Source organism: Lampetra planeri, chromosome 29 (genome assembly GCF_965212315.1).
Source record: "Lampetra planeri chromosome 29, kcLamPlan1.2.h2, whole genome shotgun sequence".
NCBI classification, from domain to species: domain Eukaryota; kingdom Metazoa; phylum Chordata; class Hyperoartia; order Petromyzontiformes; family Petromyzontidae; genus Lampetra; species Lampetra planeri.
In genome coordinates this window covers 4,239,831-4,267,594 of record NC_136135.1, presented here as the reverse complement: position 1 = coordinate 4,267,594, position 27,764 = coordinate 4,239,831, and the positions used below count along the sequence as shown (strand labels likewise).

General features: G+C 48.6%; 1 protein-coding gene and 1 long non-coding RNA gene across 4 annotated transcripts in view; one reads left to right on the top strand and one right to left on the bottom strand.

Moving 5' to 3' along the window:
* UBASH3B (ubiquitin associated and SH3 domain containing B) overlaps nt 1-22,660 on the bottom strand; it is a 108,662-nt gene extending 86,002 nt beyond the window's left edge. For all 3 annotated transcript variants that reach the window (XM_078608136.1, XM_078608137.1, XM_078608138.1), the window contains exon 1: nt 22,326-22,660. In XM_078608136.1, coding sequence (XP_078464262.1) covers nt 22,326-22,480 — 155 coding nt within the window. In that variant the 5' untranslated portion in view covers nt 22,481-22,660. The remainder of the gene's footprint in view (nt 1-22,325) is intronic.
* Nucleotides 1,629-8,013, top strand: LOC144728602 (uncharacterized). The gene is made up of 3 exons (XR_013587541.1): nt 1,629-1,951; nt 3,043-3,229; nt 4,767-8,013. It is a non-coding gene; the product is annotated as an uncharacterized LOC144728602 (long non-coding RNA).
* Nucleotides 22,661-27,764: the final 5,104 nt, after the last annotated feature.

The following is a 27,764-nucleotide window of genomic DNA, read 5'->3' as shown; positions in this document are numbered from 1 at the left end:
CCCGCATATTCAAGCACGGTCATACGGCATCGGAGAAGGCCTTCGACCAGCAGTGCATTGACGAAGGACTCCAGGTGATCACTACAATGAATGACCACATCGCACGTCATCGAAGCCACCACTAAACGCCACTGAGGGGGTCCCCCATGGCAGCAAAGCGATTCATTTGTTTGCAGCTAATTGGCAGCCACCAGCCAGCACAAGTCGCTTGCAACCAAAACTGAACGTGCCTCTAGCTGGCGGCTCACCAACCGCAACCGAGAGGCGCTCGCAGGAAACTCCCCGACGCGGCGGAAGGAACGAGCATCTGACGACGCAGATGCGCCGCTCTCCGTTCTCGGCGACAAAAAAAACGTGAAGTCTTCGCGTCGCAATCTCAACTCGCAGGTTGCAACTCCCCCCACCCCCCCGCCGTCGCCGCACCGGTCACCCCAACCAACCCTACCCAGCCACCCACTCCCCGTCGACCTACACCCAGATCACCATCTCGCTCACGTCCACAACGCCAGCAAAATCATCAAGACAGCGTGCCTATTACACATATCACAGCCTTCCGGGAGCGTATAATTTCAGCATTGGTTCAGCTCATCAAATTCACTCACATCTCCAAAGCTACCCAGCTCACCAAACTCACTCACATCTAATGTAACCCAACTCAAACTCACTCGCATCCCCAACGCTACGCACAGCTCATCAAATTCACTAACATCCCCAAAGCTACCCAGCTCACCAAACTCACTCACATCTAATGCTACCCAACTCAAACTCGCATCTCCAACGCTACCCACAGCTCATCAAACTCACTCACATCCCCAAAGCTACCCAGCTCACCAAACTCACTCACATCTAATGCAACCCAACTCAAACTCACTCGCATCCCCAACGCTACCCACAGCTCATCAAACTCACTCACATCCCCAAAGCTACCCAGCTCACCAAACTCACTCACATCTAATGCAACCCAACTCAAACTCACTCGCATCCCCAACGCTACCCACAGCTCATCAAACTCACTCACATCCCCAAAGCTACCCAGCTCACCAAACTCACTCACATCTAATGCAACCCAACTCAAACTCACTCGCATCCCCAACGCTACCCACAGCTCATCAAACTCACTCACATCCCCAAAGCTACCCAGCTCACCAAACTCACTCACATCTAATGCAACCCAACTCAAACTCACTCGCATCCCCAACGCTACCCACAGCTCATCAAACTCACTCACATCCCCAAAGCTACCCAGCTCACCGAACTCACTTACACCCCCCCCCACCCGCTGTACCAGGGCACAACATCCGTCAGGCTAATTTATATGCAGCCGCTTTGGGGAGCGCTGCGCTCGAGTAAACAGCAATGCATATTCCCAAAATACACCCTGCAAGACATCCACTCTAATCAGCTCCAGAAAGGCCGGGGAACTTGGGGGGTGGTGGGAGACGGTGGGGTGGGTGGGTGGGTAGGGAGAGTGGTGGGGGGTGGGAAGATCGGAGCGACCCCCTGTCAGCACAGCGAGCGGCGGCCCCTTTTGGGCCACTTCCTGCCACAACACAGCGGCGGCGGCAGCAGCAGAAGAAGGGCGGCCTTCGTTATGAGAAGCCGTGGGTCGAGGCCGAGGGGGGGGGCAGGGCGGGATGTTTGGTGAAGTGCGGGGAGGGGAGGCTGGTGGGTGGAGGACATCTAGGCACGTGTGTCCCCGTTACACTGTAGCACAGCCGAGGGAGCCACCCGCCTGCCCACCCGCTCAGCCCGCCCGCTCAGCCCGCCTGCTCAGCCCACACAGTGGAGGCCGGATCGGTGAATTGGCTCCAAGAAGCCAAGGGCCTGCGCCAAGGCAACTCGCACGCCCCCCTCCCCACTCCCAACCGCGCTCTCCACGTTCAAGAGCTGCCGGTGACTTGCACGTTTCGTCGTAGCTGGCGAGAGCCGACTGGGATGGCCAACACACATGGTGGGTGTAGGTCTCCCCCGCACCTGACAGTCCCCATCCCACTCCCCCACCCACAATTTCGTGTCAGTCACAATGGTTGTTTGACCATATTTCACCGCACTCGATGAGTCCGGGTTGGTAAAGAAGGCAGAAAATAGGGGGGGTGCTGACATTGGACATGGCCAGGGGGAATGGAACGCCTCCGTTAGATCGCCACTGGGGAGACAAAGGCGGCCCCGGGCATGGTTTTGGCCACCCACCCCCCTCGTGTGCCACAGTGCTGGCCTTCAATATATTTATTTATATCGAAGAAACTTGCTTACCTTTATCTATATTTTGCACTCCTATATAGTTATATTTTTCTGTTGCTTGCTGCTGGAACTTGCCGACCCACTCCATACTTGGACATCTGTGAAAAAAAAGCTTCACAGCTCATCGGAATCAGAATAAAAATTCTGATTCCGATGCACCTCTCCCGTGCATCTTGGTACAATCGTCAGCAGTTCGTTCCGAGTCAGCACTTTTCATCCACGTGAACACTCATGGACACTTTCTTTCATCAATGTGTTTAACCGCCCCCATAATTGACTGTGCATTTGTAAATCACTCAATTTCAAGTTCCTTCTGCAATCTAAATTAAGATTCTAAATGTGATTAAGTGGCGCATTCCTGCCCAAGCACCAGTTATATTATTTTTTTGTTTCTTCTCCCAAGCGTAATTCTAAAATTCGGAGGAGGGGGTTTGGCTTTTGACGGCCGCTACACACACAGCGACGCCTCTGCGGATGAACCGCACACGACAGGGTTTTTTAGTATTCAATTCGCAGCAGATCGCCACGCTTTGGTAATTCCCTGCAGAAATTAATGGGCGGCTGCGGGAACTTAACCGTGATCCGGCCAAACTAGGCGAGAGTCTGGCAAAATAACCTCAAAAGGACGTGCAGAACGTGAAATGGGACTTCATCATAACCAGCAGAGCAGCCCTGATCTATCTGCTGCTGGATGAAGGCTTTTCCCAAGCTGTCACCACGTCTCGGGGCCTCGCGATGCAACGGTTCGCGCGTCTTTTGCTCGGGTGCACGAGAGACGATTTCGTTGCTCCATCTCCGCAGCGGATGTCCTCCTCTCGGGCGTCAGCCCTCTCCTCCTGCGGCTCTGCCGACTTCCGTCGTGAGCTTCAACCATCGGCCATCATCCCTGCTGCGAGTGATGGGTCCCGCTCAAGCACAGTCACTCTTCTCAACGGCCTATGTGATGCCTGTAACCTCGCCCAGACTCTTCAACGTGCTCCTTCTCAGTGTAATTACAAGCACGGTTTTTTGTGCCCCTTTACAGCTTTCGTTACATTTTCTCTTCTGATGAAATATGGCTAAGAGTAGCCATATTGCACGCATATAGGTTAGGAGTATAACGATGCTTCAAATCATCCATTCCGATCGAATATTACACTCAATGCAGCACACGCATCGGTCCGTACGTGTCAAGAAGCGTTTTACAATCCGTACGTTTTACCCAATGCGTGCACGTGACCCCCTGCAGCCACACGTCGGAGAGACAAAAAGATTGCTGAATGAAACCGCCATTCAGAGCCGTGACAATTCATCAAACTGCTTATAGGCGAATGAAGCATTTTGGGAAGACTTGACATTCAGGGGGGGGGGGGGTGCAGGGGGCACATCCATCGCCGTTTATTTTTATACCTTCGGCTCAATTTGGCCTTCAACTTTCCGAATTCATTTACTCGCTCCAGCTGCTCGCTAGCTCGATCGCTCGCTCGCTCGCTGGCTCGGTACGAGGGAGTAAAAAAACGGTGAAAGCAATTCGGTAAAGAGGAAACACGCGAGGGACACGAGGGTGGGGGGGGGCAGCACGATAGCGACGACGCACACGCCTCCTTCTCTGGACAGTTTTCCCTGCGGTGAGTTAACAATAACAAATTGCCCCATATGTACACCGCTGTTTGGCTCAAGACAACCACTGATCTTTCCAAGCTTTTTACATTTTTACGCCCGGCCTATTCATGGTTTTTACAAAGCCACGGCTCGCTTTGTAGCATTTTTTTTTTAAAGCAAGTCATACCACAAATACAAAGATCACCCGTGTAGCCTTAACAGACTGTTGGGGCAAGTGCTGTTAGCGAGTAGCACCTATGAAGGCCGGCACTACACACGAGGGGGTGGGTGGCCAGCACCACGCCCGGCCGCCTTTGTCTCCCCAGTGGTGATGTTTATACACCGCACCAGGTACTCATTTGAGGCGGAGTCGACCTAGGAGAGGGGCCAAGATAGGTTCAGATAATCGTCGTCGCTAGTATTGGCTATGAGCGGGAATTGAGCTCGGGTCACCGGGTTCATAGCGCGGCTGCGCTAGACCATTGCACTACCGTTGCCCCTAATTCATACCACACACACACAGCCTTCACGTGCGACAAAAGTCAAAGATCTGTCGTGTAGCCTACGCGGGCTATTCGGGGCAAGTGCTTTTTGCGCGCACACATGAAGGCCAACAACGGCGCGCAAAAGGGTGGTGTGTTGGCGCTGACAAAAATCACGCCCGGCCACCTTTGTCTCCCCAGAGGAGATGAAACTGGGATTGCCAGCTTCGCAGACCAGTGTGCGTGTGCACACGACCACGGCGTGACGTGCTCAAGCGGATCGTGGTGGTAACACTGCCCCGTCGCCAGTGCTTTCACAGGCGAGAAATACGAAAGCGGGGAAACGTGGCTCCACATTCGAATCACGCAAAGTCCTACGCGCGTTAAAACGACACGCACCGAAAATGAGCATTTGTTCAATGTGTTCTTGAATTCGTGCGTTATCGCTGTGCCTTATTTTAGATCGCCGGAGCCTTGGGTGTGCATGGAGAATTCCAATTCAAGACCGATAACCACCACCTGATAACCATCCTGATAACCCACGAGAACATGCAATTGTTACGAGCAAAATCTGAACCAAATATAAGGCACCCACCACATTCACAAACCCAGCATGGAACCAGCGTGGTGAAGTATGGTCAGACAACCCCCACGACACGCGGTGTTGGAAGGGCTGCATCCATCGGCGGATTGACAGACCTGAGAATAATTTTACTTTTCATGTATCGGTACCGTACCTCGAAATAGTTTATCAAACATTTGTGACTTTACTCCGCATCTCCGATGAACACGGTTGGATACGTACGGTGCGAAAGAAGTTCAACATACATACGTATTACAAACCTCGTAATATATATACACAAAACAGATAATGCTTCCCCATAATTTATGTGGCTCATGTTTGCTTTTGCAGACCGTGGGAGTTTAGGATGACGAAGCTTAATTATTTGTAAGGGTGCTTTAACCCTGCTAATGTGGTCCCAGGCACTTTTTAGATCGTACATTATACACGCGTCTGGGAGCTTACAGATGCGTAATGCTGTACGAAACGTAACAGAAAAAAGTCCATCAGTCTAGAAGCCTCCGCAGCGATGTAACAGTTGGCTCACTGGACTTGCAATGTGAGGGACGACCGGTTCAACCCAACCTCCCGGAGCTGCAACCAAAACGATCGGTGCCAGTCTCTTGAAGTCCCCCGCTCGCCGCCACCCATCCCGGCCTGTATGAATCGGCTCAACCGGCGACGTTCAATCGGTATGTCGTGGGGTAAAGCGTGGGAACTCCCGAGTCTTGCAAGACATCGAGGGGCTCCCAAGAGCTGCCCTCTCGAGGAGGCTCATCCTGCCAGCAGTGGCGTGAGCAGGCCACTTGCAGGGCTGCACCTTTACCATCACTTTGCTGGCCTTGTAAACGTACTTAGCAGTATTTACTGGGTTTCATTACGCAGAGTGCACCATCGTATACAGTCCATAATGCAATATTCAGGGCTTCATTTCTCACGGAATAATTTTCCGGGTCACCGGTGGACTGGGGGAGGCGCGTGACTTGGTAGCTGTGGCTACCATCATCATCGGCTATCGTTAATCCGATGATGTATGAAGGCCTCCCCAAAGCCACCGCCCATCTCGATAACAGTTGTTTTTTTGGTTTAACACGTAGGCTTTCGCGACCAATATCATCTTTGCACAAGAGCGCAGAAGCGTGGTCACCACATCTATGCCTCTATGTAAGGAACGAAACAGGTGGACTTCTCCACAAATCTGGCTGTCGCCTGATGAAGCTAGTTGTAATTACTGGCGAAACGTCGTACTCAGATTGTAAATGTTGTGGCTTGGCTCTCCAACACACCGGTGTTGCTGTACTAGTGACGAATTGGCCACGTTCTGTTTACGTGACAACCATTATGAGTTGGCTGTGTCGGGTGGTGGTGGGTTTTAATGACACATTTATACATTTACGCGATCTAACCCAAAACGTCTATTATACTTGTTTTTTTGTTGTTGTTGTTGTTGTTGTTTTATATTCGACCTATTTGAACAGAGGTACGATTGTTGCATTGTTCAATGGGATTGCAGTACTTCATTCATTTATAAAAAATTCGGCGAACAATTCTACTAATTTTGTTTTAGCTAGAGTTATACCCGATATGGTGTGCCAGTTGTGAAAATATATTCCTGCTTGCCGAACAGGACAGACCCGACTGAAAGCAAGCCCTGACGATATTGTTTTTTGCACTGACGCAAGGCCCTATTGTTTAAAGGACATATTCTCTGGCCAAAAGATCATCCTGGAAACTGACAGCATTTGGTTATAAAGCCAATTTCTGCTGATGAGACCCAGTAAGTCAAAACCCGGTCCAACTGTTTGTTTGCTTGATTATTAAACAAAGCCTGCTGGCTAGTTAACAGAAGTCTAAAAAGTAAAAATATCATAACAGTAATTTGTTTCATGTGGAACCAAGGGTCAGAGGTCAAGTTATTATTCACATGTTATTTCCTAGAACGCTCTGTGACAGTGCTTCATGAGTTTTTACTTCTCTTTTAACTACAAATATTTTACCGAGTAGTTTTTCACAGTTGTGCTGCTGCACAGCTCTCCAATGTGATATTTGGTTGCACCGCATGTCGTTTGACAACTGATGTCCGATGGTTCGCTTCACCTCCTTGGGCAGCAGCATCTCAGCTCCTGGAAGCAGGAGCTTCCCCAGTTCCTGAAACAGCTCTCGGCACGTGGAGCGAAACGTCGGACATCATTACAAACAAAGGGCGTGGAGGAACCCACAAAACACATTGGAGAGAAATAAATAAAAACATTTTTTTTACCATCCCACTAATGTAGCACGTGTGCTACATTAGTGGATCATATCTGAAGATGCCGTCGAAGAAACATCAAATGCCTCAAATAAAATTGCACCCAACGTCTAAAAATATTCTGCATGCCAGATTATTTTTTTAATGATGTTCACGGTTTATCTTAAAAAGCTTCTGTGGCATCTGCTGCCCGCCCCACAATGATCAAAGAGTGGCATTCTGCATAAACCAAATCATTTTGATGGATGCATGGCAACGCTTCTTCCCAATACATATTTAACCCATTTGTTAAAAATGTTTCATCCGCAGGCAGAAAAAAATACTCAGCGTGGCGTAAGGTAAATAATTGAATAGTCGCAGCAATGTACCAGATGGAAATGAAAAGTGCAATCTGCGCTCCTGTCATCCGGCCGGGCGTGCGTTAACGAACGCTTCGGAAAGCTCGCAATTATAAAATGCAGACGACCAGCCGCGTTGTGAACGGAAAACCCCTGGGAATGGGGGCCCCCTCGACAAATTTGGCAGGGGCAGTTAAAAACCGAGCGAGAGCTTTGCCAGCAATTTTGGGGAGACGGATAATTAATTAAAAATAAAGAACAAAAACCGCTGAATTTACGTTTGCACGGCGACCGAGCGGGAGGGACGGTGAATTGCGGTGAGGGAGCGGAAATATTAAAAAAATATGAAGAAAAAAACGGAGGCGGAAAAAGAGGGAGGCCATCGTTCAAGATGGCGCGCACAACCGCAGGCCCGTCTGGACGGCGCACGTAACTGGAGCACTTACCCGGTGAAATAAAAGGCACTGACTGAATTCGGTTGATAAGAAGAAAACACGCCGATCGAACCCTACCTTCTTCTTGATGCCTACACCGGAGGCTGGCCAAAGGATAACTGCATACGAGGGGGGGGGGGGGTAACCAAAACGGGTTTGCGATGCCAGCGTGCGTTTTTTATTGATTGCTCGGTTTTGGGTTTGCTGGACAATATGGTGCAGTCTGTTGCAGGGTTAGTGGACAAGGGTTTTCTAATCGTAAGACTTGTTGAATAGGGCAAGGCTGAATGGTAGGGTTGACATCCTCAGATACGGTATATGGCAACGGTGTGCCGAGGGATGAGAAATTAACTATAGGGGTACTTTTTCTCTCCCAAACACAGCTCTCTGAAAGCCACAAGCAATCGTTGCCCCTAATTAGAACATGCTAATTAGTTACACTCGATAACTAAATTAGTATGAGGCATGCCACACCTGTAAAAAAGACTATATAGTTTACAACAACAAAAAGGCGAAACTTTAAATGCGCTTGATCTGAGGCTGACGGGCATGAATCCACCTAACGAATGAAGCCAGTGTGAAATCCGCGGGCAAATTGACTGGCGCAAGCAAAATAAAACTACTCTTTTTAAATCCAACGCACGCACATGCCGTTTTACAAGCAAATCAGGAAGAAAGATAAGAATAGGTTTTGCCCTTTCTGGCAATAAAACAGGAGTTGTGTGAAGACGTTTAAACACCAAATAGAAACCTTTTGCACGAATCCAAGTCTGCATTAACCACACGTACTTGTGGTAAAACATGCAAACACACATGTTCTAATAATGTATGCATCGTCTTTGAAACTGATTGGCCTACACTCGAGAGCCGTCTTTATGGCCTCATCTCAAAAGTGTTAGAATAGAGAATGCTAAAAGGTGAACAGTACAAGGACAATGCACGTATATTTATGGGACATTTTTTGCCAGTATCAAAGTAAGACAAATAAGAATAGGCTTTACCCCATTCTTTTCAATAAAACAGGATGTGTTAAGATGTTAAAACACCAACTAGATACCTTTTGCATGGAATCTAAGTCTGCATTAACCACACACAGTCTTGTGACAAAACATGCCGGCCAAAAAAAAAAGTTCCCGTAGAAATAAAAGTGCATCGCCCACGCACGACGCAACGACACTGGCCATCTCAAGTGCACTTTAAACGCCGCCCGTCCCCAAAAAAAACCCCCCCATCGAAACCGCCACGTTTCAACCCTCTCGTGGACTAAAGAGCAGGACGTTGTAAAGAGGGCCCTGCAGATCGAGAGAGAGAGAGAGCACAGGCGCTCCTCCCGTTGGCTCGTGTCAAAGCGATTCCGGACGTGCATTTCAGACGATTTAAAAGATGCAGGAGGAAGCGTCAGTGTAATCGCCAATATGTTTGTTTGTTTTTTTTTACTTGGGACAGTTATTTCAACCATTTGCTGCTGCGACTGGCGGAAATAATTTGTCCGCCCGTCTTTGGCAAGGGAGATTTGCTCGTGAAATACCGTGGCGTGTTGGACGTGCACGCCGAGATGGTGGTGGCGCTCTCAGTTTTGCGCGCGTGCCAAAGCCATGAACTTAGTCCATGAATATGATCTTTTAAAATGTAAAACCAACGGATAATTCCGTAAAAAAATGGCACCCAATAGACACGGTATTGTTAGGATGAGATAACGACACTGAGACCAAACTTGTCTCAATTGTGGAACTACCCAACTTCAGACCACCAATCTATAAGCTTTTAATTCGAGGTGAATTCTTCTTCCAAGTTCCTGGAACAAAATACCAAATACAGGACAGTATTTTTACGGAACACTATTCCACCTGCTTAACATTTAACAACGTCCTGTTTTAGCCAGTTTCTAATTGGCTACTGGATGGTTTTAAAATTCAGACAAAATGCAATGAACGCACTTTTAACGCTTTTTTTAAAATGTAACTAAACCTTGAGCCGTTACATAATTTAAATGCATTTTTTCTCTTATTTTATTCTGCATTTTCGATCGTGAACATCGTTCCGCAAAAACACGCCCACCGCCGAGGAGACGGAGCGATGAAATCGGCTCGTGCGCAGGTGCTAAGCGGAATGTTACATCGTCGGACCCCAAGAGCTGGCGGCGGTGGCTTAGAGGGACCTTCATCCAGCAGTGAAGTTTCGCATTTTAACTGCAATACTCTACAACGGCTCTATGATCCATCTCTCCGCCTATGGCAATGGTGTTAGACTTAGGTGTTTGAATCGTATCAGGGTAGCACACACACACACACAACTGCGATTCTCAGTGGACAGATGTTTTACTGGTTGGTCAATCTAAATAGCATAGACCAACCAGTATCTAAATGAAGTGGGAAAATACTAGCAGGTTACGGGGATGGGCCCAGCTGCATTATGGGACAGGCATTTGTGCAATGCTTTGTTAACATTCAGAAGCATGTTGCTTAATAGTTGCTGTAATTTAGTTTGTTATTGATTCTGTAACATTTAATTTCTGAGTCTTTATTTTTTTGGAGTCTTCTGCTCGATGTCCTTTCAACCGATTCTAAATTAAGGTCTCTGTTTGTTCTTAAGACTGCTTAATTACTGTGTTCATTATTTAAAATAACACGCTTTAAACAGCCCATTAAACAAAATCGAGGCAAATGGATGGGGCACATGCCCCCAGTGCTGCCCATATGGCAAGCAATGGACCGGTAAACAAAGACATTATTACTAAATCCGTATCATTACGGCTAACAAATATTTTCGGTTAAAGTGCAGCGAATGGAGCATTGCAGCCACAGCATCAACGATATGGGTCAACTTTGACATTTACAGGGCAGAGAGTAGACAAGTCAGCGTGGAACATTAATGAGACATTCGTCATGGATGGAAACTGGGCGCCAAACTTTCCACGATATTTTCTTTTGCCTTTCCACCAATTTTACTCTAATTGAGCCATCACATCGCGATGCTAAAAATATCCATTCACAACTCACAGAGGGCAGGCACACGCAGTATGTCAAAGGATGGCCCACGGAAGAGGACCTCGTAGAAGCGTTGATGAAAAATCCTTTCAAATGGAGACGGAGAAACATTTTATCAGCTTGCGTGCATCTGAACAAGATGGATCGTTTCATCGCTTAAGACCGAAGAGAAATGGCGACGGCTTGCGGAGGCCTTCATCCAGCAGTGCATATATCATGGCTGCTCCTGCTGCTGGTGATGATGATGATGACGCTGCTACGAAGTAAATGTTCCGAGCACGTCAGTCAAACCCGATATTTTATTTCAAGATAAAGAACTTGATTTTGGCCTAATTCAGGGGATTTTTTTTGCACGTCACGTGCGTGCACCATCCCGTTGATAAACCAAAACCGAGGCCACCACCGCGGCACGCTTGAGAGTCTGTCGTGATCTCGGAAAAAAAACAAAAATCTCAATGTGAACCCGGCACCTCATCCGCCGTTGGCTCGGTTGCTCTGAACCCCAGCCACCCAGGGTCACCATCTTAAGAATGGACATGAACGCTTATCTTTTAATGCCTTTCACGCAAAAAAAAAGGCCAAAATAAATTGAGTGCCAATTCATCGGTGCTTGGAATCCAGGGGTGGTCGCCAGTTCAATTCAATCTCCCGGAGCAGCATTTGAATCATTGAACAGGTTTCCTAAATCCCCCCACTCCCCTCCCCACCCACTGACCACCCCCCTCCCCACCCCTTCACCGCCCCCACTCCACCCCCCACCCCCCACCCCCCTATTGCTAAATGTTGGAACATTTACCAATAGCGGGCATTGGCTAATTCTGACTTTACAACGGTACAGACTTAAACAGACTGCTGGGGCAAGTGTTGTTCGCGAGCACCTATGAAGGCCCAACGGCGCACGATGGGGTGGGTGGCCAGCCCCACGCACGGCCGCCTTTGTCTCCCCAGCGGCGATGTTCACACACCGCATCAGGTGCTCATTTGAGGCTGAGTCGACCTAGCGGAGGCCCAGGATGGGTTCAGATAATCGCCACTGGTGTTGGTGGCCGTGAGCGGGAATCGAACTCGGGTCATATCCGGGTTTGCAGCGCAGCACGCTAACCGCTACACCACCGCTGCCCACCGGCACACACTCTCACACACACGGCAGGTCTGTACTTGCCATGGGATCGCTTATATTTGTAAGCGGGCGTCAGTGAGTGTACACATTGCGATGCGCCAAGCCGCACAACAGCTTGCAAGCTGCCCGTCGCACAACCGAGCCCTGCCCATTCTCACGCACAGAGTCAGGGGCGAGTCTCAATTGCAAGCACGACCTGGGTAATTGAATAAATCGCTAAAAGTCAACAACGGACATTAAAACAAGTAGATTTTCACGGCTCATACGGTTTTGTGACTGACAATTGAATTGTTTGGGTTGGGGCTATGAAATTGTCTGGAACACATTCCTGCGGAGGGAGCTGGTAGGAACGTTGGGTTGCTCGGTCAATGGCCAGGGTCAACGGCAGCGTGGTGTATTCCGCAAATATGCCCGACTGTGAGGGCGGGCACAAGCCGGCGTGAGTAGGTTAAACGTTGAGTTTTATAAGGGCACCACGGGGTGACCAGCCCCTCCCCACCCAGCCCCACCCCTCCCACTCCCCACCCAGCCCCTCCCCACCCTTCCCCTCCCCACCCTCCCCACCCAGCCCCTCCCCACCCAGCCCCACCGATCCCATTTTTGGATGCACGACGGACGGACACAATAATCCCCTGTGGGCTGGTGGAACCAGGTGGTTCCTACCAGTATAAATTTGTGTCGTAAGACCCTCCACCACCCGGCATAGTCATAGCATTATAATAAACTATAAACAAAACTATTGTATTTTACCAGGTAAGGCCCACTTGACCTATATATAGCTCACAAGCGAGCTGACCACAAGTGCTATCTTAACGAAGTGGCTTATCACGCGCAAATTCACGGCACCCAAATACTCGAAACCTCGTACGCATGAGGCCTTGCGAACCAATGTATCATGTCGAACATCTATGTTGAATGAACCAACAAAGTTGTTATAAATACATTTAATTGCGTGTCCAGTATTGAGATTGGTCGGAAACATTATGAGGATATAAAATAAAAATTCGGTTCTCTTTATAATCTTATTTCTATTATTTTAGCGGAGTATCTCTAAATGGATTGCCAGCCATACACACGTGTGTACATCGTACCCCTCTCTTAAGCCGAAATTTTCCACGTGTCAAAATTAAGTTTGTCACAGGGGGAAGGAAACAAATGTACAGATAACAGATATGATAGCGGCGGTCATGCGCCGGATTGTACCGTTACAGTTTCATTAATATTTTCCACATCGAGTTTTCTGCGGGGAAATGTTGAATCGAGCCACTGGTAACGCCGCTGACGTAACCCAGGAGGGAACACACTTTGGCTACCCCAAACCATGGGTCTGGGGAGACCAAGTGACGCCCCCCACCCTTATCACCACCACCACAGCATTAACAGCACACTCAGGAATCTCGCAAATGGAAAATAAATATTTAAAAAACACCCCTTGTGGATTTTCGCACAAATTTGCATGCGCGTCCACAAAAAAATCGTGGGGTTTTACAATTTCAATTTCCATACAAACCAAATCAGCGTGAATGCAGCCGGTCTTATCAGATATCGGAAGCTAAGCACGATTGAGTTCTGGTTAGTGCTTGGAATGGAGACTGCCCGGGAAATAATATAGGTGTTGGAGGTTGGTCTGTAAAGTGGCAAGTATATGGGCAGCCACTGCACAGCCCCAGAGCGATGTGGCAGTACAGGAAATTGATGGCCGAATCTACCTCTGCACGGAGCTTTGAGTGTCACCCCCCCTCGTACACGTGATGGGTTTTCTCTGCATACTCCCGTTTCCTTACACATCAGGCCAAACCATTCATCAGTGGAATCGGGCAAATATTCGTTCCAATGTAAGTAGGACCCCTCCTGAAAGAGTAATTGGTGAGGCTTTCCCAGGCAAAAAAAATGGGATTTTTTTGTAAGTAGGACCCCTCCTGAAAGAGTAATTGGTGAGGCTTTCCCAGGCAAAAAATGGGAATTTTTTGGTATTCTTCTATTTGTTGTTGTTGCTCAAGCAGCATACACGGCTTTTGATGGAATGATCATGCCAGTTTTCCGCGGCTGCACTGTGCGGCAATCGGATGCATTTTCGGCTTTTGCCACGTGTCGTTTCGGCACGATGCATCAAACCGAATTCCTAAAGTTCCTGAATTGCAGGAAGTGAATTGCTGCAGGAAGCGAATTCCTGCAGTTCCTGAAATTCAGTTCCTGAAGACATCCCCCGCCGGCACGTGGAGGCAAACCTCGTACGTAACGTGCGACACCCTGAAAACACATCGGCGAGCACTAAAACCACCATCGCCGCGTTCCATAAGTAAACAAATTATTTGCTGCTGCTGCTGCTGCTAGATTGATACACAAAGCACACATGACAAAAAAATGCCAAAACACGTTCATCAACAACACTGCGGTCTTAAAACGAAGAAAACTCCCCCCCCCCAAAAAGAAATAGGTGACTGCCTCCTGGTAGCTATTTCTCCAACTATTCGGTTCGATCGGCGTTTTAACGCGGCGCGGCTTCAAACGCTGCGGCAAGCGAAACGGCGACGATGGGCCCCCCCCCCATCCCGCTTAACCACGCGCAGCTAGTGAGCGTTGACCCAAACGCCACGGCCACCCTTCCGTAACAGCCACTCTTCTTGAAAAAAATGTCACGCTCCCTGCATCGTCGCCGCCCCCGCTGCTTTCCCACACGCATGTGTTTGTGTGCGTGCGGTAGTGTAGCGGTTAACGCGCTGCCCTTACGAACCCGGCGACCCGAGTTCGATTCCAGCTGCCGGCTAACACCAGTGACGATTATTTGAACCGGTCTTGGGCATCCCCTAGGTCAACTCCGCTTCAAATGAGTAGCTGGATGCGGTGCATAAAATTCGTTACTTAGGCCGGGCATGGTGCTGCCTTTCCCCCACCCCCCCCCCCCCCGTGTGCCGTGCCGACCTTGACAGGTGCTCGCTAACAGCACTTGCCCCAAAAAGTTTATCAAGGGCTCTATGGGGCATCTTTCTCTTTGCCACACGCACCACCCTTTCCTCAATAGCTTACACAACAAGTTGGGACACACCAGCCCGTCAACAAGTTAAAAGTTTGGACCTACAGCAAGGAGATATTGCGGTCATCACCAGTCCGAATGTTCCCACTTCACAATAGGCGTGAAGTACTGCAGGCACAAACCCCATCAACCGGTGTCTACTACTGCGTATTATAACAAGGGTATTATCATAATTTATAGTTATTTATCAACTCTCGACAACTTCTTCTCACACCATGTGGGTCGTGGCAGTTGTTTGACCATGCTTCACCGTGCTGGTCAATGGTGGCTGGTGAAGGCGGGCACGGTAAGATGTGGGTGCATAGAGCACAGCACAACAATGGATTTCGCTGCAAATGCTTCTCTTGCTGTTCACCACGCGGTGCCGCGGCAACCTACAGCAACCGGTTGTGCGTGGGTGGTCACGCAATCGAGCGCAATTCAGGCGACACCCAGCTTAGCTTCGAGAGATACGAATGACAGCAGGCGCATGGGGTTCCCACACAGATCCAAGCGAAATTGCTTACAGCCACAAGCGTGCAATCTTCATTGGTGACCAGGTGAGAGCACATTGAGACGAGTCTGTGTTTAAAGTGAGACCTGGAATATATAAAAGTGAACACAGATACGAAGAAGTAACATGCATAAAAAGTGTACACCACACAAATGCATATATACCGCGGAATTTAAATTCAGACATGGCATTTGTCAAAATTATTATTGTAATATTTACACTTGACAACGATATGAACCTCAGTTTAACACGTAGGCTTTCGCGATCTAACCCAAAAAACCTCTATTATGGATGGTACAAACCTATCAACGTTACTGTACACATTGAAAGCACCGCTCATTTCACCTCTGAGACTGCTCTGGCAAGTGCTGCGCTAGCGAGCACCTACTTAGACCACAGAAGATTGCAAGGTGAAGGAGCCCATTAGTTGCCGCTATCGTCACACTTTGCCCGGTTTCTTTCATTTAGTCCGAGTTGACCTTAGGGAGACCCGAAGCTGGGCTCGCATTCCGAATCGCCACTGTGGTGTTGTGCATCGCCAGAAATCAAACCCGGCTTGCCAGGGGATTGCCGTGCATGCGAATTAACCACCACGACGGCATTCCGCGCCTCGTATTCGATGCACGCGTACATAAAACACTCGTGCGTTTTTTTTGATCTATTAACTCACAAATGCGCGATTTTTCTGTACATTTCCTAACACGCCCCCCCCCCTCTCTCTCGCAGAAACGTGCAGGACAATGAGCGATGGCCTCTCGGAGAAACAAGGCAACACCGCTCTGCTCCGGTGCTCGCGCAATCAAAAGCTTTTACCAAAACAGCCCCGTCCCATCCCCGTGTTCCCCGAATGCTTGGCCAGTCGAGTGATACATTTGGAAATGTCAAAGCAAAACCAATCCAGCCACCGTTACAAACTCAAGTATTTTTGTTGTTATCCCATTTCCTTCCTCACACATTCCCTGCCGCCCCCGCCCACCCCCAAAAATCATTCCTAGACGCTCTATCGGCAAACACATTTCCATCTGTCAATCCGTTGCATTATCTTCCGAGTGTGAAAGATGAATGGATGCAAAAAAAATTGAATGCCCTGACACGTTAATTTGGTTGTGCGAGGTAGGTGTAAGCCTTGCAAGCGTGTGCAATTTTGCCAAGGGCAAACCGCTCGGATGACTTAGGTGACGTTAAAATCAGTGTGCCCACGACTTTAGTTTTTTACTTAAGTATCTAGGAAAGCCACTACTTTTTCGGTAGAGTCCTGTTTTTTTAATTATAATATTATTTTGGCCAATCGATGAGTATTCGAACAAGTAGGAGGAAACCAGAGCACTCGGGAGAAAACCCACGCACTGTGCGAGGAGGAAACACATATCCCCGTACAGATGGAAACAGATGGAGGGATGGGCCCACTTGCTCTACTGCCTTGTGTTACGCCAGAATAAGCTTAAATAGAAAGGGAGATTTCCACAAATTAATTATGCACCCACGGTAAGCTCTGCTCCATGCGCAAGAGAAAATAAAAAAAAACATTAAATCGTCCATGAGCCACACGTGAAAAGTTAATCAACACGCACCATGCAATGGGTGTGTGTCGGGGGTGACCTCTCCCCTTTTTATCTCGTGCACGATAACACCCAACCACAATCCTTCACAGTATCCCAAGACGAATTAAAGTGTGTAGTGTGAAGGAGCATTGTACACCACGAAAATCATCAGACCCAAACCCCTGGAAATATGCGATATCAGAGGAGCGAGCACAACACACGATCCACAATTAAAACGAGCGCACGCGAGCTGTATATTCACCAGATAAGTCAACCCTCGAGACACGAAAGGCCCACGGTGGGGTCGAAATAACGCGTTTGTGTTTTTCATGTTTGATTTTTTATCTTTCAAATAAATATAGGAATAACAGATTTAAGCAACGGTTTCTTGTTATAGTATGGCTGTTAATTTGGGTGTTCTTCGCGTGCAATTTCCGACATTTGTCCTCCCCACCCGTCACTAAGCTTGGTAAACGGTAGCACCCCCCCACCCCCCGAGATGTTAATCGGGATCTGCAACCTTTCAAAAAACGGGGAAGTAATCCTCACCAACAAAAAAACCCCTAACAGTTTGATTTTCAAAGGGGTCGGAGCGTGGGCAATGTTCGCATGTGTCCTACCCACGGCCGCATAAAACAAGGATGTCCATGCTCGCGAAGTTCGGCTGCTATATATGGCATTGGGAGCGTAAAGTGTTTGTTCCTGCTAAGACAGTATTTACTAACGCATCATCGTGAACATCGCTCCGATTGTACAGGCCGATGACTTGTGACCCCATCCTCCCCGCCCGCCAATTAATTGACCCGTAACTTTTTTTTTTCCATTTTTTTTAAATATTAATTTTCGTTTAAAATAAACCTTACTTAAAATATATATTTTGTTTTAGAGAATTAAATGGCGGTCACATGACATCTGGACTATCCCAGTACAGTATATCCGTGCAACTGGCCTACATCGCGGTCTTCGGCTCCAAGAGACTCACTCTCTCTCTCTGCCTGTTGAAACCAACAAGAGGGCATGTCATCGCGGGCTACGCATTGCCTGAAAAAAAAAATATCCACGCACAAGGGCCCTCGGCGCATATCGCTGTGATGTAAATTACCGTAATTTATCCGGCAGCAGGCTATATTTCTGTTAATGTGAATGTCCCCCACGCTTGTCAAGTCGCGAATTGTGGGGGCCTGTTAAACGCGCGGACACAATAAATCAATCAGACGGGTCCTTCGTTTATTACGAGCCGGTAAATAAACCAGGTTCGGATTACAGCCTTCCCCCTCATTCAAGAGAGTCCTTTGATGAAATTTCGGCGAGGGTGAGAAATCCTGGGAAACATGGGCTTACCGTTTCAGACGAACATTCAGTTACGACTGTGATACTCACTTTTACGTTTGATCAGGTTTTTTTTCCTTCCCCAATCCTAAAAGGCAGTTCCTGTAACCGTGCCTATCCATTTACCCAAGGAAGCCTCACTAAAGCCCCACGACTCCATTTCAAGAAAGTCCCGCTTTGGGGATGTTTTCGCCAATTGCAATAATTTGGGAGGAAACTGGAGTAGCTGTAAAACACCGACACGTGAGGAGACAACAAAGGTCATAAGGATAAGTTTACAAACCTATTCACTGTACTGCCAGCCACTTGGCAACCTCAAGCAAGCCTCCAAGTAGGAACCATCCCCCACCATGCAGAGCTTCTGAGATCTGGAAGAGGCTGAGCGCAAATCGGAGCGATTTAGTCGTGAGAAATAGTAACTAAAATATCATAGACCTTTATTCGAGAAATCCTCAGTGAACCTCAAGACTTGAGTTGGTGAGAGTCCTGACATTGGGGATTATTGCACAAATTGCTTACTGTGTATTTCACGCGTTATACAGCAGTCGCAGAAAGGTGCGAATTATCCACGCAGTGAACCAAAAGCGCAGACCACCCGCCACTCTAATCCTGCCTGTCAACACCACTTTCGCCTGTTGCCAAAAGCGGACGTTTAGGAGGACTTTGAGCAAACATTTGCAAACCCTGCACAGGAAAAATCCCTGCGCGCGTGCACACGCACACACACACACACGCGTGCAGTGCCACCGAGATTTCCCTGCTTAATTTACCGAGCAGGCCATTATGTAATTGCCTAAACGTTAACACCAATTTTGTCCGACAGCAGAGAGGTGGCTGAGTGGAATTTCACTCTGCGTTAAAATCCGTCTTCGTAGACTTATAATTTCGTAACATCGGTGGCTAGTGATATCTGTCTAAACCGATCTTCGGACTCCCCCCCCCTCCACCCAGCACTAACGAGCATAGTAAAGTACGGTTAAACAAACATCACAACCAACACAGCATGGGGAAGCCTTCATCCAGCAGTGGATTGCCTAAATTCCCCAAATTACATGCTTTTACCCCATTGGAACCTCCTTTGCCAGTAGCAAAATATGATAATTGGTTTTTTACCCATTTATCTGGCAACAAAACTGACACCTCTTTTGACAAGGAGTCATGTTTGCATTGACCACAATACCTGCAGTCGGAATGCAAACAAAAAACACAACTCTGATAATGTATGCACTGTCCTTGAAATTGATTGTGGTCAATGCAAACATGATTCCTTGTAAAAAAGGTGTCAGTTTTGTTGCCAGATAAATGGGTAAAAAACCAATTATCATACGTGTTTTTAATGGAATTTTCATCAACGATTTCAGCAGAGAATAGACAGAAAGCAAATATTGTTATGAAATGTAAAGAGATGTCTGTGCACATTTCTGTGGCATTTTTTCCACGATGGTGGTGTATTGGTTTTGGTGTGTGCATTGGCTGGGTCATGAAGCCCACATGCCCAGCCATTGCATGCCCACGCAGTTTCTGTTTGGTCGTATAGAGGGGGCTAAACGGGCACGACACGGTCTAGAAAAGAGATGGACTAATACACTACAGGAGGATGTGGAGGTGAGTGGACTTGCCGAAGACTGGTACCAGCGGTGTCAAGATCGGCCTAAATGGAGGAGGCTCGTGAAGGACGATACTGGTCAGTTGGAGGCAGTCACCCTCCAACAACAACGGAGGGCGGAGAAGCGACGCTCACAACAAGGAACGGAGCGCCGGGCAGCTAAAATGCAAAAAGTTGGCACAGTAGGGGGCACAGCTGGTGCATCTGCCAGTCATCTCAGTCAGTCAACTCATGGCACCTAAGTCTGTCCCATGACCTCCTGTCAGCGAGCTTCCGACACTATAACGTGGCCTCAAAGTGCACCTCGCCTGGCACAGACGCCGTAATGACGTAACCGCCACTTAGTGGCCAATGGCAGGTGTTGCTGTTGTTGTGTGCATTAAATACAAAACGATCAGAAGACAAGTGACGCACACGGAGGCACCAGGGTAGAGAGAGAAAGAGGCGGTTCGTGGTGATGATCCAGATTATGAAGACTTGTGAAGTGGATGTGGCCCAGGGCAGGAACGAGCAGAGAAAGTGTACCAACGAAGCCCAAAATCCTACACGAGTGGAAACAAATTCAAGGAGGAAAGGGACAAGGAGAGAATGAATGTGAAGGACTGTTGAGTGTGGACGTGGAGATTGGCCCATGCCACATGAATTGGGAAACGCTACGGGAAGAAGATGAAATACAGACTGATATTACTGTCATCACTTTGGAACTTAATTTAAAGTGCCACTCAGAGACCATCAACTGGATTAAGCTCAAGCTTGCTGATGGGAATGACATCCGCCCCAGTAAAACTGGAGGAGAGAAATTAATTGACGTAAAACAACATTTTATTGCAGCCATTCTCAATTCACCAAGGCCTTCCCCCATGTCATGAAGGCCTTCCCCATGCCATGTCGGTCACGTGCATTTTTGACAATTCGGACATACTTCAACAATCTAGTCAGTCGCCAGTTGGTGCAGAGGCTGAGCGTGGTAGGGATCTCTTCTCATATCACTTTGACACGGATGTTAGCCGTGGCCGGTAAATCGAACTCTTTGATATTATACCGGGTTCGTTGCGCAGCACACTAACTACTCAGTGTTCCACTCACTACCACCACCGCCCCCACAATTACACACGCAGTACAGTTCCACATGTCGTATATGTACCGTACACTCTCTTTGACTTAATGCATGCTGGCACACGCACACACACAGACCAAGCAGCAGCATGTTTGCTTGGCAAAACACAATTACCGAGACAGGTTTGTACGAGTCAACAAAACGTATATACGGGATGCATAAAGTGCCGTTACATTTTTTTAAGTGTATTAAGCAAATCTTGGTATGTGGGTGCTTTCCAACAAGAAACTGACCCTATATGGGCTTTCTGATGGCATCTTCTAACAGGTCATTTGCCTTATTCGCCTGTGATCTCCGATTTAAAGAAGTGCGTGTGTGCTGTTAAAAACTAAAATAAAGCCGCTACACTTGCACAGAGGGCATTTGCCATGCAATAAAAGCTGCTTGAATGAACGCAATGGGAGAAGGAAAAAAATAATGAATGAACCATTTGCCATGCAATAAAAGCTGCTTGAATGAACGCAATGGGAGAAGGAAAAAATCAATGAATGAACCGGTAGCCCATTCGAGTATGCAAATGTATTTAAATAGCCGTCGGCGTTGTGACTTGAACGAGCTATGAGATTAAGATGCAATTTGTAAACAGCGGCGGCCAAAAAAAAATGAAAAATTTCGCACTGAACCTACCAGCCGATGATTTATCACGGTTTGCTCTCACGTACGGTGCGAAAGAAGTTCAACATACGCGACGACGATGGTTAAAATAGGTTTATGTAATGCTTATTTCGTGTGGTTTCCCCACACACAGTCTGCAATCACGCCAGTAGTAGCAGCAGCAGCATTTGCACGCGCGTTTAAATTCCAGTGTGGCACGTAATGCTATGTGGGTTGGGGGTGGGCTACGGGTTACAGATGAACAAGAGGGCAGGTGATGGTGATGGCACGCGGGCGGGCGATAGATGAATTGTAGATTGCACACGCACCAACAACAGATGGGGGAAGTCAAACATTTAAAAAGATAGTGCTGGACTAAGGCAGACGAGTGAATATAAATGAAGCGTGCTGCTGGAGAAGGTGGTGGTGGTTGTGGTGTGGCGAGGATGATCGAGAGGAGGAGTGGGTGGGGGGGGGAAGAAGAGGACACGAAGAGTGTGCCAGAGAGACGAGAACGCAAAGACAGCTGCTAAACAAATTAATAAATAACAGCCATCAAAGCAGCAGCAGCAGCAACAACAACACAGAAAGCAGCATCGACGACGGTCAATCACTCACGCTCGTGCCCTGGGAAACCCCATGGACAGCAGAATGTCGAGCGAAGACGCATTCTTGATGATCGTCTGCCGTGTCGCCCGCCGGCTCTTCGGCACGACCTTGCTGTACATCAGCTCGGCCGCGTCGCTCTGACCCGCAGCGCCCGCCATGGCCATTCACACCCGCACATACGGCTATGTGCGGCGGCGGCGGCGTGTGCACGTACGTGTGTGTCTATATATGTACAAGACAGCGAGGGGGCAGGCAGGCGCACACACGCACGCACGCTTGCTGCCCTTCCCCACCGCAGCAGCAGCACACTGCCACCGACTGTGGAACCGCGACTAAAAGTGTGGAGGGGTTTCACTCGCGCCGCGCGTGTTTTTTTTTCGTCCTCCCCCTTTTCCCGCGCTCCGCCCATTTCCCGCGAAAATTCGCTCCGCCCCCTCTCCCTTGGCTCCGCCCCCTCTCCCTTGGCTCCTCCTCCTTGTCTCCGTTCCTCCCCCTTGGCTCTGCCCCTCCCCTTGGCTCCTCCCCCTCCCCCTTTGCTCCGCCCCCTCAACTTTGGCTCCGCCCCCTCGCCCTTGGCTCCGCCCCCTTTTCGCTCGCTCGCGCGCGCGTTCTCTCTCACTCTGTCTGTGTCAACGCCCGCGCGCGCTCATTGGACGGCGAGGCAAGTTTGCTGGGCGTGGCCTGCGCGGCCTTCGCCCCAATGAGGTGGAGTGGGCGTGGTCGTAGGGGGGGACTGGGCGGGGCTCCGATCGTATAGGTGGGGGGGGTAAGAGATTTTGGGTTTCAAGAGCTGATGGTCAAAATACTGCAGAGGTTTTAATTGGGTTATATTTCTAACAAGATATTTATATTATTATTATAAATATATATTTGTATTATTATTATAAATATATTCACGCGATCTAAACCCAAAAAATTATAATATAAATATATATTGGTTTGTGTTTTTTTGGGGTTATATATATTTATATATTTAAAAGTTAGATATAAAGATATTAAAATATATCAAAATATAAATATATTGTATGAAAGTATGTTTATTAATATTTTTTTATAAATGCATTTATATATGTATATTCACGCGATCTAACCCAAAAAAAACCCTCTGCTATGGATAATGTTGGTCGCGAAAGTGTGCGTGTTAAAAGAGACCAAGTCTTATCATGTGAGCCTAACACGTCGTTGACTTTTCGCGACCAATTTTTTCCATAATCGAGGGTTTATAAATACACTATACGCGATCTAACCCAAAAACCACTATTATGGAAGTCTTCCAGCAATGCATTCTCCATCCCTCTGCTTCTCGGTAATATTATTCACTTGGCTTGCATTCTTGAAGGTCAGCCCGCTGCGTGCGTGCGTCTTTGTGGCAAATTGACAAACAATTGTGGCGCAAGAGTTACAGCAACGCGGTTTGTGGCGTCTCAATGCGCCCAATCAGAATCGTCGAGGCATCGGGCGCCCCATCCTGTTCATCACGCGTCAATTAGCCAGCCTGTTGGCTCATTTCACGTGCGCGCGCGTGTGCCAAGTCACGCGTTTGTTACGTCACGTGCGTGCCAGGTCACGTGCATGCCAAGTCACCTGCGTGCCAAGCAGAGGTTGCAACCGGGTACCCGATACTCGTACCCTACCCGATACCCGGTTACCCGTACCCGGCCGGGTACCGGTAGCCGTTTGCGACCCTGGTGCGGCCGGGTACGGGTAGGCCGTGAGTCACTGGTGAGTAACCGTTTGTCACTCATTTCCCAACGTCTTGTCTCTTCTCACAATTCAAGATCCTAGAATCAACCCACCCGTGCCTGCAACATGGCTTCATCCCAGAGGTCGGAATCGGGTACTCGTACCCGTACCCTACCCGATACCCGGCCGGGTACGGGTAGCCGGGTATCGGGTAGGGTACGGGTACGGGTACCCGTTTTCGACCCTGGTGCGGCCGGGTACGAGTACAGGTAAGGAATCAAAACCCGTTTGCGACCTCTTGTGCCAAGTCAGGCGTTTGTTACGTCACGTGTGTGCCAAGTCACGTGCGCGTCAAGCAGCAATTCACCCGTTGCCAAATCCACACCTGCCAATTCACATTTCAATTCGTAAAGGGTCAAGTCGCATGCATCTACAGAGGCCTCTTTGCCAGTGTGTATCAATCACCGCGTGTGCCACTTTACATGAACCGGTCCGAGGCCTCTACTCACCCACCTACACACCCCCTTTCCGCCTTCACCAGCGAGGTGAAGTATGGTCAAACAAACCCCCCTACAAATGACGCGGCGTAAAAACCAGCGTCCATCCAGCAGTGGATTGACACTGTTGTGAAGTAATAAAATGCGTGAATCTTCGCTAAACCACCGACTTTTACCACTCACATATGTATTGTGCAGTTTGTATAATGCTGTGTACGTACTGCCTCTTGACTAAAATCACACAGAATTCCGCCCTGACCTCACCAGCTTTCGGAAGCTAAACCGGCTTTAGCCTGCATAGCGGATGTTGTAGCCGCACTGCTAGTTCACGTTGTCAGCAGAGGGCAGTGCCCCAAACTCCACTGATGTCTTGTGTGTGGCGGCCCTCCCACATCAGCAGTGTGAAGACCGCCACACATTTTGAAACCATCGTTGGGTTTCACAGCAGTACGATGACGACGATGATGATGGTGATGATGATGGGGGTTGTTGTCACCATTTGTGTGTTTTGTGTCGGGGGACCGCACTTCAGGGTCCGCACTCAAGGCCACCAGGGACCGCCAGTGGCCAGTGGGCCTTGCAATGAAGAACGCTGCATTATATCAGATAAATAACAACGATTCCCTCGTTATTCGCGAACTTGCTAACAGCGATTTTGGCCATCCGCGAATCGCATCTGGAACTCTACACGACTGAATTTATAAACTATTATTTAATACTTACTTTTTAGTTTTTATTGACTTTTTGTGTATTACAACCATGTGTTTCATTGTTGGTGTTATAATAAAGTTCGTTTATTTAATAGCGTCTTTATGCATTTAAGGTAAATTTAAGGTGATTAAATATGTTGTCCTTTCCCCGCACCTCCGTTTAGCACGGTTGGCTATGTACGGTGCGAAAGAAGTTCAACATCCATGTGTAGTGTACTTATTCAGAGATACGAGTAGGAGGCACTCTCTCTCTTTAATTCCGGCCTTTACAGCCATCGAGGATAACTAACAGCAATTTACCCGTTGCCAACATGCTTCCAGACCCACAGCTTTGAAGAGGCGAAGACCACAACGATGGCAGTACGACGAGTTACACTCCAGATGGCAGCAGCCCCGACTGTGAGTCGGAGCTCGCCTTTTATCTCCCAAGCGTGGCCAAGCTCCGCCCTCGACCACGCCCCCTTCTGGATCCCCCAGAAGGCTCTGGGCTTCGTCCACGTGTCAAACTGGTAGAACGGGCTGCTACCCCCACTCCCATTCCAGGGGCGGTTTCTTCATTAGGGCGATTGGGCGACGCACCACCAATGTCATTCAACCACAGAGTCACGCTAGCCGTCACTGTGCCTCTGGATAGAGTCCAATCAGCGTCATGTCACGTTCTGTGGAGTACCGCCTCTTTTTGGGCGATTTCACTCCGGCTGAGAATCGCCCCGAGTGGCCCCATAGACTTACATTCAAAGATGTTTTTTTCGAACGGGGGGCGCTGCAATGCATTCTCTATGGCTTCCGGGAGGGCTCGCACTAACATCATCATACGTAAGCACGTTTCATCCAACAATATAATTTGTCGCCACCTAGTGGAATCTTTAATAAAAGAAACTTGAGTGGATTGTATTAATAGTGAGTATAGAAACAAACAAGATGTATTGTAAGAGTCACTTTATTTTTCATTAATATTAAAGAAGTGAAGTTGCCTTTACATGCTTAATCTGTTAATTTATCCATTGCATGGGTGGACCTTATCCTTATCAATCATCCAGATATTTGCCCCCCCTGAGAGATTTTGCAGGAGCCGCCACTGTCCCATTCTCTACCAGTCCCCAGCACTACGCGCTCCAGTGACTCGTTCGATGTCACTACACATGCCTTCACCAACGCGCACTGACTCGCGTGAAGAATGTGTATGTATGTCTTGGTGTATGTATGTTGGGAGCGGTAGTGTAGTGGTTAGCGCTAGGCTGTACTACGAACCCGGCGACCCGAGTTCGATTCCCGCTCACGGCCAACGCCAGTGACGATAATCTGAACTGGTCGTGGGCCTCCCCTAGGTTGACTCAGCCTCAAATGAATACCCGGTGCGGTGTGTAAACATTGCCACTGGGGAGACAAAGGCGGGCGGGAGGGGTGTTAGCCACCCACCGCCTCGTGTGCCGTGCCAGCCTTTATAGGTGCTCGCTAACAACACTTGCCCCAACAGTATGTTCAGGCTACAAAGGGGATCCTTGTCTGTGTCGTTGCCATGTGGATATTTCCACGAACATGCCACTTAGCCTCCAGATATAGCGACTCACAGAGCAGTAGCCATTGAAACTGTAAGGGGAGAAGGGATTGGATGACGAAAATGGATCATTTTGGTGGGACGTTGTTATTAGTTGGACAGGGCATTTCCGTGAAAGACGCTGAGGGTGACGAAAGACAACTGAAAGAATCTGCCTCGGGCATGAACTCTCAGTGAAGAGGATGACGCTGGCTGGAGATATTCAGTCAACCGGACGGGCAATGTCTCCCTGGTGACATTGGGGTGGGTTGGGTTCGTTAGTTTGATAAGGGCAGCCTGCAGTTAACCAAATAAGTTTCAGAGGCGGTTTGATGATAAATATCACTTTAATGTCAGCAATGTGTGATCTTAACAACTTGCAAACTTTGACAACGTTTATTTTTTTTTCAAGTGTGTTATTTTATGTTTTTGTCTTATCGGATGCAGTGGGTTGTGTGTGTGTGTTGGGGGGTGTAGCGATAATCATCTCGGTCAGTCGACCCGTGGCACCTGTGTCTACCCCGTGACCTCCTGCCAGCGGGCGTTCGACACTTCACGTGGCCTCAAGGTGCACATGGCCTGGCACAAGCGTCGTGGTGACGTCACCGCCACTTAGTGGCGAATGGCGGTTGTTGTTGTAGCGGTAATAGGGAGCGGTGGTGTAGCGGTTGGCGCGCTGCGCTAAGAACCTGGCGACCCGAGTTCCCAGCCAACACCAGTGACGATTATCTGAACCAGTCTTGGGCTTCTCCAAGGTCGACTCAGCCATTAAAGAGTACCTGGTGAGGTGTGTTAACGTCGCCACTGGGGAGACGAAGGCGGCCGGGCGTGGTGCCGTGGTACCGTACCGGCCTTCATAGGTGCTCGCTAACAGCACTTGCCCCAACAGTCTGTTGGGGGATCTTTGTCTTTGTGTTGGGGGGTGTTTTATAGAGGCAAAAACACATCATTTGTTTTCCTGTGGCTAAACACGTGATGATTAATATAGAACTGCACGTGTTTGACAAAGCTTTGGCTCCGT